Source organism: Brachycentrus maculatus, unplaced genomic scaffold (assembly GCF_059751285.1).
Source record: "Brachycentrus maculatus isolate JH-2025_06_01 unplaced genomic scaffold, ASM5975128v1 h1tg000175l, whole genome shotgun sequence".
NCBI classification, from domain to species: Eukaryota; Metazoa; Arthropoda; class Insecta; order Trichoptera; family Brachycentridae; genus Brachycentrus; species Brachycentrus maculatus.
In genome coordinates, this window is record NW_028280927.1 from 1,418,230 (window position 1) to 1,434,356 (window position 16,127).

Genomic DNA, 16,127 nt, shown 5'->3' on the forward strand with positions numbered 1-16,127 from the left:
ATGGTAAGACATGATTAAATTATGTATAAAATACTTGTTTTTTATCACTTCAGTATTATATTGTTACGACTAGTTTTGGAAGCTTCCATCTACAGATCCAACCTGTAGATGGTAGCATCTGTAGCTTCCGAAACTAGTCGTAATAATATTATACTCAAGTGGTAAAAAAAAGTGTTTTATTTATAATTTAATGAGTGCGCAATATCCACGAACACTAAATGTAAAATATCAAACATCAAAGTAGATGCATTTATATTAGTTCCTAGTTTTAATAATGGTATCATTGCACATCCTTAAGGTAGAGACTGACCGGAGCATTTCGTCGTAACGTAACACGTTACGATGCGAGCATTCAGGCAGTCAGTACAGCGAGCCAAGGGCTCCATCCTTAGTTTTGGATGCTCGGTGATGCTCGCCGCGAGCGATGTTACGACATTACGTTACGACAAAATGCTCCGGTCAGTCTCCACCTTTAGAAAGGTTCACATATCTTTTAGTTCTTCTTAATCAGGCAAATTTCCCAACAATTTTAACGATAAAAAGTGTAATAGACATAAACTCAACCATATCTATGAAGTAGCAGCCGGGTTCCACGGTGAGCACCATTCCGGGCTGCAACATGCGCGCCGTGCGCAGGCGCGCCAGGGGGGCCACGGGGGGCCGCGGAGGCGCGCTGGACAGGTACCCCCCCACGTCGTGCACATCCAGCCCCAGGAAGTGCCCCAGCCCGTGCGGCTGCAGGATCCCGTTGATTCCGGCCTGACCAATCAACACACATGCTACATATTAGAAAATGTCAATTTTCATTTTTTTGTAATAAATTAGCAACTTTATACTTTTTCCACACATATTTTATTTTATCAGTGACCGGGTTTCGTCGACACTAGTCAAATAAAATATATGTGGGAAAAACTATTAAGTTGTTAATAATAATTTGAGGTATGCGGTGATTTGATTTTGAGGAATGAGGAGTCTCCCAGGAGACTTACTATGTAATTAAGCTTGCCTCTTTTCTCACGGCATCAGGTTCTCACTGCCCAGGCTATCCACAGCTTATCAACAGTTCTCGTCTGAACTTCGGAACGCAGATCTAACTTGGGAAGATGACAGAGGAGTCAAGAGGCAGTTTGTGAACTCCATGTCCTCCACATAGGGAGCAAATATGGACAAATGAATGAATTTCCATATTTGTATGATTAAGGTACAAGGTCAGGTTACCTTGGATCATCAAATGGTACATACTTTGATCATGTCCTCAACATCTCCCTTGAGGAGTCCGCCATCTCGAAGGTACTGCAACATGACACGGTTAGCAAGCAGGTGCATATCTGGCCACATGACTCCCGGCTTTGCTTCCCTGAAATATTATTTGAAACGTGTATAACTATTGCTCGCAATAAGATAATAAATTTAATAATTTGCATAAGAAAAGTAATGTGGTTGTTTGGTTTTCAAACTACAATACATATTACAACTATTATCATCACCTCTGATAATATAATGTGAGAGAAAAAGTTAGTAAAATGAGTTATTTTTATTTTTGTTCTTTTGTATTTTCACAAAATTATAAAAGAAATATGAATCAATAGTTGTTCAAAAAATATTATCACTAATATTTATCTACAATACACTTGCCTTTTCGGTAGATATTCATAAGCGGCATGAAAGTTTTTCTTTTCCTTTTTATAATCCTCGTATCTCTTCAATATAAAAATTTAAGAATGAAAAGCAACACTTAACAGGTACGTATATATCGCTCACTCCTTTCAAGAACGTCAAAAATCAAAAATTGTCAATTTTCAGTTGTGCATGTTTTCGAAATGCCCAGAAAATGTACTATATCCCAGCAAAAGAGCCATATTTTTATCTTAATATTTACCCACTACAGGACAGAAAGTGTTGTTTTTGCATTTTGAAGAAGAGGTATTGTTTAATTAATTTTTTAAATATACTAAATATTTTTCAAATGGAGAAAAAACATTCAGGTTTTACCTAAAAAGATCTGTTTCGCAGTAAAAAGTGCAATAAGTGTCTTGATATTTATTTTTAATACATTGTATTATATTTTTTATCTGTAAAAACATTCTCCTGAAAAATCAAGTTTTTTGATTTATGACGTTCTTGAAAGGAGTGAGCGATATATTTTACAAGTTTCCCACACCCCACAGCTAATTTGAATGAATTGAGTTTTGTGGGCTCCTGCTTTTTACCTATCATTTATTGTGCTTAGACTCCCGACACCAATGTGTTAATATTTCCAGTGACATTATTATTACCTGATAACAGCATTCCTCGCTTCAAGAACGGCATTGTAAATCAACTTCTGGTCTTCGGTGAATTTTCCGTTGGCGGGGAAACTGCAGGTAATGTCTGCGGCATACCCGGCGTAGTTGGCTCCCATATCGTACAAGCTTAAATTACATACATATAAGATAAAATATTTTTTATATTTAAGGAATAACCCGCAAAGCTTCTACTTTCAAAGGCTTCTCTGCAGGTAGTAAGGATAGGCAAGGTAAATGTGAAAAATACATCACAAACACCCAGGCCAATTGAAAATAAATCTTTCTTGAACTTATTTTGCACTTGGCGGGAATCAAACCCGCGACGTCAGTTTTGCAGTCGAGCATCTACCCAACTATGTCATGGCGCCTGCCATAGAAATTATTACAGATAACTCTGATTGTTAATTGAATTAATATATATATTAATGTTATAATTCATATGTAATATATAAACATGATCGAGTAGACACTCGATTGTGTAATATGGTGCCTTATTCACAACTTGGGTGTTGATAGAGACTAGAAGAAATCTTAAGGTACCTACATATATATACATACCTATATATATATATATATATATATATATATATATATATATATATATATATATATATATATATATATATATACATATATATATATATATATATATATATATATATATATATATATATATATATATATATATGTTTGTAACATTTGATTGCTTCAATTATATCTATTTCTTGTGTTAATCCTCACAGGTTTATTTTAAAGCAATGAAAAACATTTTACCTCACTTATACATATTAGCAGTGTACAACTTACACAAAACATACGCAACCCGAACTGCCCGACCTATCACACCTTTACTTATTTTCCTCTCCTATATTATCTACCTTTCTTCCTTAATTTCCTTTCCCGTATAGTAGCAATATCCTTCATACTGAGCTTCGACAATTCGGTCCTCTAAATCCCATTCAGTTATATTCCACTCCTATATCCATGACCTAGAGTGAAGGACCAATCACCCTGCCTTCATATGATAACAATCAAGTGCTCTACACATCACTTGATTCACAAAAAAATCCCGCTTATCTGTGGTGGACATTGAAAAACATATTTGTATAGTTACCACATGTCGCCGTCCACAATTGGTCGCGTATTGGGTGCGCCGGCGTGGCCGTAATGAAGGATGGCAGAGTTCTCTCCGGAACCGCAGATACAAGTGTAAGAGACGTGTCTGCAGCCGCCTTTCTCATAGCAATAGTGCAAGAACACCGACTCGCAGTGATACTCTGTACGGCCGGGACTAGCGTGCAACATAACCTGATACGACAAAACATTGGGGCTGTATAATTGAACTAGTTTTAACAAGAACCTAAATGTTTAGATTATTTTTATTCTGTGCTTGTTATGTCAGGTCCCCTTGATGTCGACTATCACTCGAGAGTAACTGTCCTTGTCTTGGGCAGCTCTAAACTTTCAGTAATTGATTTGGCAGTCACTTTGTGGTAAAATCTTGATTCACAAAATAAAAGAGTATTTAACATGGACTGTTACTATATGTAATAATAATATAATAAATCCCTTATCCGCACCCCAATGGTGCATAGGGCACTGTGTCATATTAACGCAGTGTTATCTTAATCGCTTACACATGAAGGAAAGGTGATCAGCCCTCCGCTTCAGGTACCAGTCCATGGTAATATTGAATAAATATTACAGTGAAAAAATCACTTATATTTATTTTACCCCCCTTGGGAATCGAACCCGGGACCTCCAGAACAGTAGCCGAGCGTGCTGACCATTACACTACGGAGGCGGACATGTAATAATGTAATATATCGGATATGTAATAATGTAATATATTTTAATAAATTTAGAGCTTTTTTAATTAATGTTTAACTTAGTAAATACCACTATTTCTTAAAATTTACTGTGACTCGTGTTTCGATGCATTGATGATCAAACATCATATACGGTGTTTGAAAATGATGCGGAATGTATCAAAACACGTGTTACAGAGATTTTAAGAAATAGTGGTATTTACTAAGTAAAACGTTAATTTAAAAAAGCTCTAAACTAATTATAATATATTACATTATTATATATAGTAATAGTCCATGTCAAATACTCTTTTATTTTTTATTTCAACACCCATTTATTAAATCTAAAGCTAAACACTCAGTATGGTGAATTTCCAATCAAAAAAATATATGTGGCTGAAATTGTTACTTATTTACTATGGGGATATATGTATATACAAATACAATAGTTCTTTGATGTTATTATGGTTAGATGATGATGCCCAGATGGGCATCCAGACTTCTGCAGTGGAGACCATGGGACATGAAAAGAGGAATAGGCTAGCCTTAGAAAAGATGGGCCGATGACATTGTCCCCGTCACGGGTTATAAGTGGATTGAAAATGCCCAAACAAGAGAAGTCTGGAAAAAATTATAAGAGACCTACACCCAGCAGTGGAGAGAGGGCTAAGAAGAAGAATATGGTTAAGTTCGGTTTTGCTATTTGCAACTTTTTCAAGCTGTAATCATATTGAAATGTTCATAATGAAGCTTAGTTAGAAAATTCTAGGTAGTAGGTTAAGGAATATAGTTTTTTGACATCTCATCAAAGATAAAGAAGAATATGGAAGTCTAGGTATTTACGGGGCTGATATTTTTGTCAAAAAATAATATGAAAAATAACTCCTATAATTGGAGATAATCCAGATTTATGAATAAGTATTTGGACACACTCAAAATGTTGTAAGAATATAGTTTTATAAGAAAGAATAATATAATTTAATGACTCATGCATCTGTCCCTCGTAGATCGGAATAGACTATGGAATCTGAGGTCACATTCACTGGGATAATATACTAATTAGTAGAAAGTTCGTCACATACCTTTCAATAAATCAGAAATATAGTACATAATTACTTAATAGCTATACAAATTTAAAACAAGCTGCTTACCTGTTTATGAGCATCTGAAGACACCTTCACCACATAACGCATTACATCCATTTCAAGATCAGTCTTTATTACTCTCCTGTAATTGAATGCACATTTAAATATTAAAATAACAGTACATAATATATCACTCACCCTTTCAAGAACGTCATAAATCAAAGAACTTGATTTTTCAGGAGAATGTTTTTAAAGTTTAAAAATATAATACAATGTATTAAAAATAAATACATATCAAGCCACTTATTGAACTTTTTACTGTGCAACAGATCTTTTTAGGTAAAACCTGAAGGTTTTTTCTCCATTTGAAAAATATTCAGTATATTTAAAAAAAAAATTAAACTATACCTTTTCTTCAAAATGCAAAAACAACACTTTCTGCCCTGTAGCTGGTAAATATTAAGTTAAAAATATTCCTCTTTTGCTGGGATATAGTACATTTTCTGGGCATTCCGAAAACATGCACAACTAAAAATTGACAATTTTTGACATATGACGTTGTTGAAAGGAGGGACCGATATATCATAATGTATGTATTCCAAACCTTGAGTTGAAGTGTGCAAGGTTCTAAGGTTTATAAGGTATAAGAAATACAATATTTTTTATATTAAAAGCAAACACTGATTTTAAGAGTGTGCGAATTTGTATTTTATTATTAAAAACAAATATAAATTAAATTTGTGATCATTGTTGTGCCTTGTTATGGCATTATTAAAATAATGTGAAGATTAAATGGACTGAGGGTCTTTGATTTATGACGTTTTTGAAAGGAGTGAGCGATATGATCTAGACTTCATATAGGTATGTAAGGTAACTCATCATAGTCCACCAGCAGTTATTAATTAACAAACAGGGCAAAACAATGACGTGATTTCATTTGACAGTTTCACTTGATATGGAATAATTTTACATACAATAATAGTTAGTTAGATTTTTTAAATACTTACAGTTCTGTAATAATGGGATACAGGATCTCATTATCCACAGCAAATCTGAAAATAAAATATATTTGTTTTATAATATAACCTCTTCTATAATTATTAAGTATATTTTTATATCTTGCGTTGCTAGAGTGCTACTAAATATAAGGCAGATTCATTTATTTAACCACATCCCTTTACCGGAGAAAATATTAAAATGGCGGCATTTACTAGTTACAGTGAATTTTTAACACATTTGCAAACACATAGAAGTCACTGTATATTATGATTATTTATTTAATAATAATCATATAATAATAATAATAAAACAACTAGTATAATGGAACATTTTTGATCTAGATATGTTGTGTGTATATAGAATATCTTTCCCTCCGATGCAATTGCTTGAGTTTTACAACATTTTGAGTGTGTTCAAATACTTGTTCACAAATATGGATTATCTCCAATTATAGGAGTTACTTTTCATATTATTTTTTGACATCTCATCAAAGATGAAGAAGAATATGGAAGTGTGGGCATTTACATCAGTTATAACATTCTTTTCCACACAAAGTGTTTTGATTTCTGGAATCGAACATAAATTTGTTTACTGGTACTAAATTGGATTGTGAATGTATTAAAAACATTGTAAGCCAGAAACAATTCTATTATAATGTTTTACTTATACGTGGATACGGAAACTCTGCGTGTACACAACTTTGTTAGAGTCTGCGAAGACAAGTTTGTAAACAGTTGGCTGATATCTATAGACCTATAAATTAACTGCGACCATCTTTATTTTTATCTGTCATAAAATACATTTTCTTTCTGATTGCTAAAGTATTTACAAATACCTACACCAGTCGACAGTTGGTGGGAAGACTGACCGATACCAGTGTGGCAATGTGCGTTGATACAAAAATGGATAAATTTAAATAAAATCGCATATATTGAAGAATTTGGTATAATCAAATAACTTACTCCTCAATTCTATCAAATACAACATCCTTAGTTGTCAGACCACTGTCAGAATTCACTCCTTTCTGAAAAAGAAATAATATCTCAATGAAAAAGTTTCTTTGGATGTTTTTCTAGTGCTTTTGTTTTGAAAGATCATGTAAGATTTCGATAGATGATTGCATAAGAAATTATAACCGTATCTGCCATATTTATAGGGATAATACAACAACTATATATACACGGTATATATGTAGCGGTATATACACGGGTCTACCAAACAATAAAATTACTCGACTGCAATCAGTGTTAAACGCAGCAGCGAGACTAATTTTTGGAATTTCTAAATTCAGTCACATCACCCCACTACTTCACAAACTCCACTGGTTACGCTTTCCCGAAAGGGTTGAGTATGAACTCTGCCTACTCATGTATAAATCAATACATAATATGGCTCCAGAGTATCTTAAGGAGCTGTGTATTCCAGATGAATTGGTTGATAGATGTCTCACGCTTCGATCGGCTACAACATCTGCAATGGGCAAAGTGATCTTACCAGCTCACAATCAACGCACTAAATTTGGCGAGCGCGCCTTTGCTGTTGCAGGACCGACGGCGTGGAATGCTCTTCCACCAATGGTTAGAAATAGTGAGAGTGAGATGATCTTTAGAAAAAGACTAAAAACACATTTGTTTGCTAAATCATTTCCACAATAATATTTTCCCCAATTCATTCACAGTGAAGCGCCCTTGAGGTATTTTTTTACGAAAATGGCGCTATATAAATTATCCAAATTTATTATTATTAACTACAAAACATGCTAGTGAAAATCTCGAAATATTAGGCAATAACCGTAGCATAACTATAAACCCTAGATTCATAATCATATTTGGGAGTACCACTATTCAAAAATATAAAGAGTCGGGTTATGACCCTGTGGAGAGTTCTGGAGTCTGAGCCATAGATTTTAGGTTCAATACCACATTGCCGCAACTTAATTCCTGTTTACCAATATAACTGTTTAGGGTTACCTGAAAATCATATTGAATTGAAAAATTTGTGCATATGCAACACGTTATGATATATTATATAACAACACAAATCATTCTTTTTAATTAAGAAATTAAATAAACAAAAATGAATCTTCAATGAACATTTTCATCTCTGAGCAATTTTTTTTTCATCAATTAGTAAACAAAATGTAATACGTATACCTACATGTTTAATTACTGATTTATATACTAATAAAAAAAAACATATGTACTTTTTATATAACTGAACTGAGCTCCCATATCAAAATATAATTTGTATATTGTGAAGTTTAAGGTCCAAAAAAATCATGAATCTAGGGTTAAGATACATAAAAAATTAAGATTTTAAGAGTTATTAAGAACAAAGTATAAATTTTCATTATAATCAAAAATGATAAAATATTAATTGAATATCAGTTCCACAAAAATAATGCATTTTTGTACATACCAAAGTCAGAAGCTTCTTAGGGTTCTTGCATTTTAGGATGTCGGCGATCTGCAAATTAACAGAAATCAGTCCAAGTTCTGTATTACGAAGTCAGAACACCACATCATGTTACTTACAATAGAAAATTCATAATACATTTAAGAATATATATACTTTTCTTACCCTTATCTCTGGATATGGGTTAGAAAAGTGATTATGCATAGGGCACTGCATTCTATATAAGCAGCGTTATCTTGATTATTAAATACATGAAGAAGGGTGATCAGCCCTGCGCTTCAGATACCAGTCCAGGGTAATTTTAAATAAATATAAGAGGGAAAAAACACTTTGAATATATTTGATTTTTTTCCAATTTTTAATATATCTACGGCTTATGCAATACCGCTTATCATATTCATATATATGTACCTATATGTTGGCACTTATCCTTTTATTCTAAGTGTTCTTAGTCAAATTTTACGGAATAATCCTTATTTCATAGATTGTATTAGTAAACATTAAAACCTGCTGTGTTTAAATAATTATTGACATATTCCTGCGAGTTTAAAAGCGTTCCAATAATATTACAGCTCATACGCGTATAGATAGAACCATTACATTGATTTAAAGATTGATAGAAAGGAATTACAGAACCCTTTTAAACTTAAATAAGTAAAATTAATAAAAAGGCATAATTTCATCTGTCAAACGGGTCAAATGTCAGTTTTCCCGCGCACAGAAATAGGCCGCCAAATCCCTGGGGCTCTTGTTATATCGCCAACTAAAAGGCCGCTTCATAAGGCATCAATGTATTATTATTTTTCAGACCCTTATGCGCACCCGATGGTGCATTGGGCACTGCATCGGATTGTCACAATGTTAACTTGATCGGTAAATACATAAATACAATATCCCTCTTGCCCTTACGTTACTAGTTCAGGGTAGGTAATATTAACGATAAAAGACCCTGCTTCTTACCGATATGACCTGCCGTTTTAACAGTAGTACAAACTTAATAATACTACATACAATAATTAGTACCTTCTTAAAAATCTTTTTTTAAAAATAGTTTTGCCCTGCTGACTGGAAGCAAACCTCAATCATTAAATAGCTTGTCCGTTTCTCTTTTGGCCATTTTTTGTTCATGCTTCCCGGTTAAGTGTGACGCAAATAGCAAACGAAATAAAACGCGGCGTCGCGTCCGCGGGAAAGTGACTTATTTTGACGAACAAGATGGCGATCGCGCGTGGGGTAGACGATATTTTGGTGGCGATTACAGCACCAACTACTTGAGTTGAGGTATTGTAACAAAGGTTACAAATCACCATGCAACAGGGATTCAGTTATCCTTCAGCATGCTTGGAAATGTTGATGATAGCATCCCAACATCGAGCAAGAGACATCCTACCTATGTCCTAATATTTGTATCATTTGTAAGCTTGACCAAAAAAGCTTCATATAATTTTTTATCGCTATGCAATTTTTAATTTCGTTTTTAAAAAATAATACCCTGCGATGCTTTTATTTCAGAAGCCTATCTTCAGGCACCATATTGGAGATGGGAAAGAGGATATTTAAAATATATCACAAACATCCAGACCAATTGAAAATATATTTTCCATTATTTTTCTCATTTATCATTCTAGTTTGACATTAAGTGTATTAAAATTCATTATTAATTGTTAACAATTAAACGACAACAAACGATAAATACTGAAAAGAAGGAAAAACATATCTTAATATTATAGATTAATAGTAAGCGTAAAACTAATAATAAACTCGTATATTTTTTATTTTAAAAATAGTTGTTTACACTAAAGAAAAATAAATACATATAAGAAATCTCTCTCTCCCTCTCATTTGGAAAATATTAATTCCACTTTTATTATTTAGTCGTGATTTTTTTCATTCGGTTTTAAAATTGTAGTATTATATTACAACTAACTAACCAGGATTCCATAGTGCACTGCCAGTGTAGCTTTCGCTGGGCTCTTACTATGTATTATTATATTCAAAGGTCCGGAATTCATCTAATATTAACAAGAATCGAATCAACGACGCCTGTTTCAATATTATTAAGGTATATTGCATATATACAAGTTTCAAAAATGAATGCAATATGGATGTTCAATAATGGGCAAAATGGTGAACGTTGCACAAGTGATCACTTAAGCCAGGTAAATGCCAGGTCGTTAACCCTGGGATGCTCAAACTTTCATATTCTTCCCTAATTTAGTTGCTATGAGTAGCTCCATCTAGTTATCTTTTTAAAATACATTTTTAATGGAACTGATGATGAAACAGTTTGGCGACACGGAAACATTTGTAAACAGGAAAATCATAATATTTACCCACGTGTACGTATATTATGATCAATTGAACTTTGATGCTGTTTACTCAATTGAACCAAAAATACTAAGGTGTTAATAGTACCAGTAGGTACTCGTATCACAATGATTGGGCCCTACTTTAAAAAGAAACGATATGTTTTTCGTATCAAATTGAGATTAACCAATCGTACCAATTATACAAAGTAAAGAGATTCCGACCTGACTAAAAAGAAAAACGTATGAATCCTGCATACTGCCAATGAACACAATGCACTAGAGGCTATGGCTCTGACAAAAAAAAACCAGAGAAGCTCGAATGCACACAGCGATATATGGAAAAATCCATGCTTGGTTTAAACTTAATCTAAGCCTGATATATGTAGTAAGAAATGAAGATATCAGAAACAAAACCAAAATAGAGAATATCATGGATCGCGTGGTAAGACTCAAGTGACAATGGGCGAGACATATTGCAAAACAGGACCCCACAAGATGGACCCTAAAATTGTTAAGACAGAGAATAAAAGAGGCATCGGAAGACCCCAAAAAAGATGGTCCGACGACATTGCCGGTGTGGGAGGTAGAAACTGGCTGTAAACAGCAACCGACTGAAGGAAATGGAAGGATACCCAAGAGGCCTATATGAAAATAAATTTATTTATTTATTTAAATTTCACGTACAGAAAAGAAATAAGTACATTGGCGGGTTTATTGCTAAAAAGAAATATCTTCCAACCAACCAAAAACAGACTAGTGATATTGGTCAAAACGTTTGATACCATCAGAGGATACAATCATTTAATACAGTCAGAGGGTATATAGTACTTGAACATTAAAAAAAAACAAATTGATGATAATAAGGAAGGCAAAGAAAAAAGGGAGTTTAGGGAAGGAGGAAGAGAGAAAAACTAAGGAGGTTTGATGGTCGGTTAGGATTCTAACGATAGACAGTAATGTCTCAGACGTTTCTTAAGTTATTAGAGAAGGTGCATTTTTTACAAGGGGAGGTATTTCATTCATTGTCTGGCCGCTTGGACAGAGAAGGAATTACTTAAGAATGATGTGTTATGGCGAGGAATGGAAAGTGTTCTTTCTTGGGAAGAATGAAGTGATAGACTATGATCTGAGAGGTATATAAAACTTTCAGCAAGATATTTAGGTACATAGGGGTCATCTAGAATATTATAAAGTAGCGTGAGAGATTGAAGATTTATGCACTGGTTGAAATGAAGCAATTTTAGTCCCGTGCGAGAAGGTGGATCATGGTCATATCTTAGTTGAGAGTAGAGAAGTTTGTATTTTTTTTAAAATAATTAACTATTGGTCACACTAATGACGTCTTGGTTGATAATAGAGAATTTCGTCGTTATTTTTTTAGTCTATTAATTATTGGGCATATTAATGACTTCATAGTTGAGAGTTAACTCTCAACTATGATTGAAGATTTATGCGCTGGTTGAAGTGAAGCCATTTTAGTTCCGTGATATCTAGCACGGCTGTCCAAACTTAAAACACAGTAAGGGTCATTTTTTTCTACTACGTTTTTTTTTGCATTTTTGGACTAAGTAGATTCTACTTAGTCCAAAAATGCAAAAATACGTATTACAGAAAAATGTCCCTTACTGTGTTTTAAGTTTGGACATATTGAAAGCTGTCCCACAGAAGCATCTAGGCTTCCTGACAGATCTGCTCTTGCTAAGCAATTTTTTTATTTTTTTAAACTGAGTTGCGAAATTTATTAAAAATGTGAAACAATATAAAATTGTATCCCGATTTTACTGTGAATTTTGGACAGCCGAGCAGTAGAGAACAGAAGAGAAGAAGAAGAATCATGTTGAGACACCTTTGATAATGAGGCCTGTTTGGCGTGTGATCGAGCCATCGAGCCCGCGGGGTTAGGCACCTAATAACGAGTATAGTATTCAGAGTTCAAGTCGGGAATGGGGATGTGGGCCAATATCGACCGGCCGCCCTTGGTCGGGCGGAGGGAACGGCTCATATTGATCGGGCGACTCTCACCCCCTCTCCTCACACCTCACCACACCCCTCTCCCGACCCCGCCCGGGCTCGGTTTACATAACTGTTGACTGAGGTTAGCGAAGCGCCGACGATATTATTCAATTTCATCGCCGAAGTATGAAACTCGACATTACACACTTACTACTTACAACATTTTAACGATACTTGTTGACAAATCTGGATTATCTCCAATTATTTTTCCAATTCAAACCCTTATCCACACCCCAATGGTGCATAGGGCACTGCATTATACAAACACAGTGTTATCTTGATCGTTAACACTCGAAGGAAAGGTGATCAGCCCTCCGCTTCAGGTACCAGTCCAGGGTAATATTGAATAAATATTAGACTAAAAAAATCACTTATATTTATTTGACCCCCTCTGGGAATCGAATCCGGGACCTCCAAAACGGTAGCCGAGCGTTCTGACCATTACACTACGGAGGCGGACGAATTATAGGAGTTTCAAACGAAAGTTTGAAAATGCCATAACTAGGTGAAACAAGACAGGCGCCGTAGCGTAGTTGGGTACACGCTCGACTGCGAAACTCGCGTCGCGGGTTCGATTCTCGCCAATTGCAAAATGAATTCAAGAAAGATTTATTTTCAATTGGTATTTTTTTTTAAATAAAAAGATAAATATTTATGTTTTTATTATTTACAAAAATACTTCGATTTCATACTATTTCTGTGAGCCTAAGCGGCTCACTATTAGAAATAGGTATCAAAATTGTGATAGAGTGGGTTCGAACTGAGAAACTCTGACTCAAAAGTCTGCGACACTAACCACGGGACCACAACCGGACACTGGGTATTTGTAATGTATTTTTCACATTTACCTTCCCTGTCCTTACTATCCTACCTGCAGACAAGCATCTAAAATAGACGCTTTGCGGGTTATTCCTGTTTTTTAATATTTAAATAAAAAAATAAAAAATAAAAAAGTATATACTGTCACAAACTTGATTTTTATGCGTTTTTTCAACAATAAAATACAACTTAGTAGTTTTTTTTCAATGTTTTTCGCAGGTACTTTGTGGCACATTTTATAAACTTTAAAAAATTAAACAACTTTGTTCTAACCACTTTTTTAGTATTAGTACACTTTAACCTACCGGTTTCGACAAGAACATTGTCATCATCAGGGTTCATTAAATTCTAAAACATTAAAATACTCATAATTAATTACATTCCCTTACTAAAACTTCCACACATTCCGTAAAAAATCCTAAATGTTATTTTTACTATGCATTGCGTGGCAACCCCAAATAACATCTAATGGAATCACCCAAAAACAACTTAGTAGACTCAAAATGTTTGGTGTAACATTTAATGCAAAAATTGAATTAGAGTTCTACAAATTAAAAACCAAATCTATAAATATACAATATTTCAAACTTTAAAGCTAAATTGTTCGAAATCTTATAAACCTAAAAGGGTAATTCTATTCCCAGTCCTTTCCTTTTCTTCTTTTCCTATCACTGTCATCTCCTTTTCTCATTATCCCATCCTTGTCTCATGTCTCTTCTTATATATAGACTTTTCTTATGCATAGGTGTGAAGAACTGTAATTCGGCTGTCCAAATTTAAAACACAGTAAGGGACATTTTTTTTGTAGTAGGTTTTTTTTGCATTTATGGACTACCTACTACAAAAAAAACCTACTACAAAAAAAATGTCCCTTACTGTGTTTTAAATTTGGACAGCCGAATTGGTACTCATGATTTTTTTTTGTATTCTGATTTATCATAAATTGTAACTGTTGTTTTTCCTTCCAATAAAATAAAATAAAAATACATTAGTTTGTCGAGTTGTGTTTACCTCGTCGACGTAGAAGACCTGCTCCACTTGGTAGATCTCCTTGAAGTCCTCCAGGGAGAGGAGGGGGCCCATCCAGACGGCGTACTCCTCCGGGAGTCGAGGCACGAACAGAGACGCGGCTCCTGAGCCGGCCTGCACGGCCAGGTAGCATCCGGGCTCGCGGACCCCACATGTCCAGGTGAAATAAGATTCCTAAAAAGAAGGATTAATCTTATTTATTGTAACTGCAGGCAGTTGGTAGAATTCCATATTGAATTGTTGGGTAATATATCCAAAATAAAACAAGTTTTTTGTTCGATTGAATTCTACATTTATTTATGTATATCTTAATACGTGACGCGTTTCGTCTTCTTAGGACATTATGAAATACATTTGTTTGATAACGTGTTTGATAATGTCCTAAGAAGACGAAACGCGTCACGTATTAAATTATATATAAATAAATGTAGAATTCAATCCAACAAAAACCTTGTTTTATTTTGGATATATTACCCAACAAGGATTAATCTGATTAGAGAAGATTATACCTATTATGATCATAGTCTTTCATTTCGTTATTACCAAGAAAGAACTATTATTCGTGTATTTAACGATCAAGATAACACTGCTTCTATACGATCTAGTGCCCTATGCACTATTGGGTGCGGATAGGGGTTAGAATAAATAGAAGATTCAATTAAATTAAATTGAATAAATTGAAGTAGCGTATTGTAATAATAATAGCATTTAACTCTCGGTCAAGTTTTAAGTAGGATTGTACCTTATGTGTTAATTTTAATTTATGTATTAATTTTAAATCAATCATTTGAGTCTACTAAGTTGTATTTTATTGACAAAAACCCATAAAAATTTCATAAACAAAATATATTTTTTTTATGTGTTTGATCTTCACATTCGTTTGAAAATGCCATAACTAGGCGAAACAATTGCCACAATATTAATTTTTTATGTGTTTTTGTTAATAAAATACAACTTGTAGACCCAAAAATTTGTGTTTGATTTAAAATTAATACATAAATTAAAATGGAGTTCTACAAATTAAACGCCAAATCAATAAATAGGATTGTACCTAATGATAATTTTACTATAGAAATGGATTTTAGCATGTAAATTTAAATAATACACGGTTGAATCGATCACCGTTAATTGACAACTCTTTCTTCTCATTACTGTATGGGGAAGTCCTGTGTTCTCTGAAATATACTCGTAAAATTTCCGGCAGTTATTTCTTATCGACAGGATATTGTTTGTTTTCTAGTGGGTATATTAAAGGTGAATACATGACTTGGTCCTTTGACTATTGAATATTTTAATCTTATTTTTTCCAGGATTTTAAATTTATACAACAAGACAGGGATTTTCAACCCCTGTCTTACATTAAAC

At 33.8% G+C, this 16,127-nt stretch overlaps 1 protein-coding gene across 1 annotated transcript in view; it reads right to left on the minus strand.

Annotated features, from left to right (window-relative positions):
* Dip-C (dipeptidase C) overlaps positions 1-16,127 on the minus strand; it is a 57,118-nt gene that overhangs the window by 1,392 nt on the left and 39,599 nt on the right. Inside the window, exons 3-11 of the mRNA XM_088262219.1 lie at positions 14,745-14,936; positions 8,596-8,643; positions 7,140-7,201; positions 6,186-6,230; positions 5,245-5,320; positions 3,400-3,593; positions 2,277-2,411; positions 1,243-1,357; positions 565-759 (exon numbers count right to left, since the gene is read on the minus strand). Coding sequence (XP_088118345.1) covers positions 565-759; positions 1,243-1,357; positions 2,277-2,411; positions 3,400-3,593; positions 5,245-5,320; positions 6,186-6,230; positions 7,140-7,201; positions 8,596-8,643; positions 14,745-14,936 — 1,062 coding nt within the window. The remainder of the gene's footprint in view (positions 1-564; positions 760-1,242; positions 1,358-2,276; positions 2,412-3,399; positions 3,594-5,244; positions 5,321-6,185; positions 6,231-7,139; positions 7,202-8,595; positions 8,644-14,744; positions 14,937-16,127) is intronic.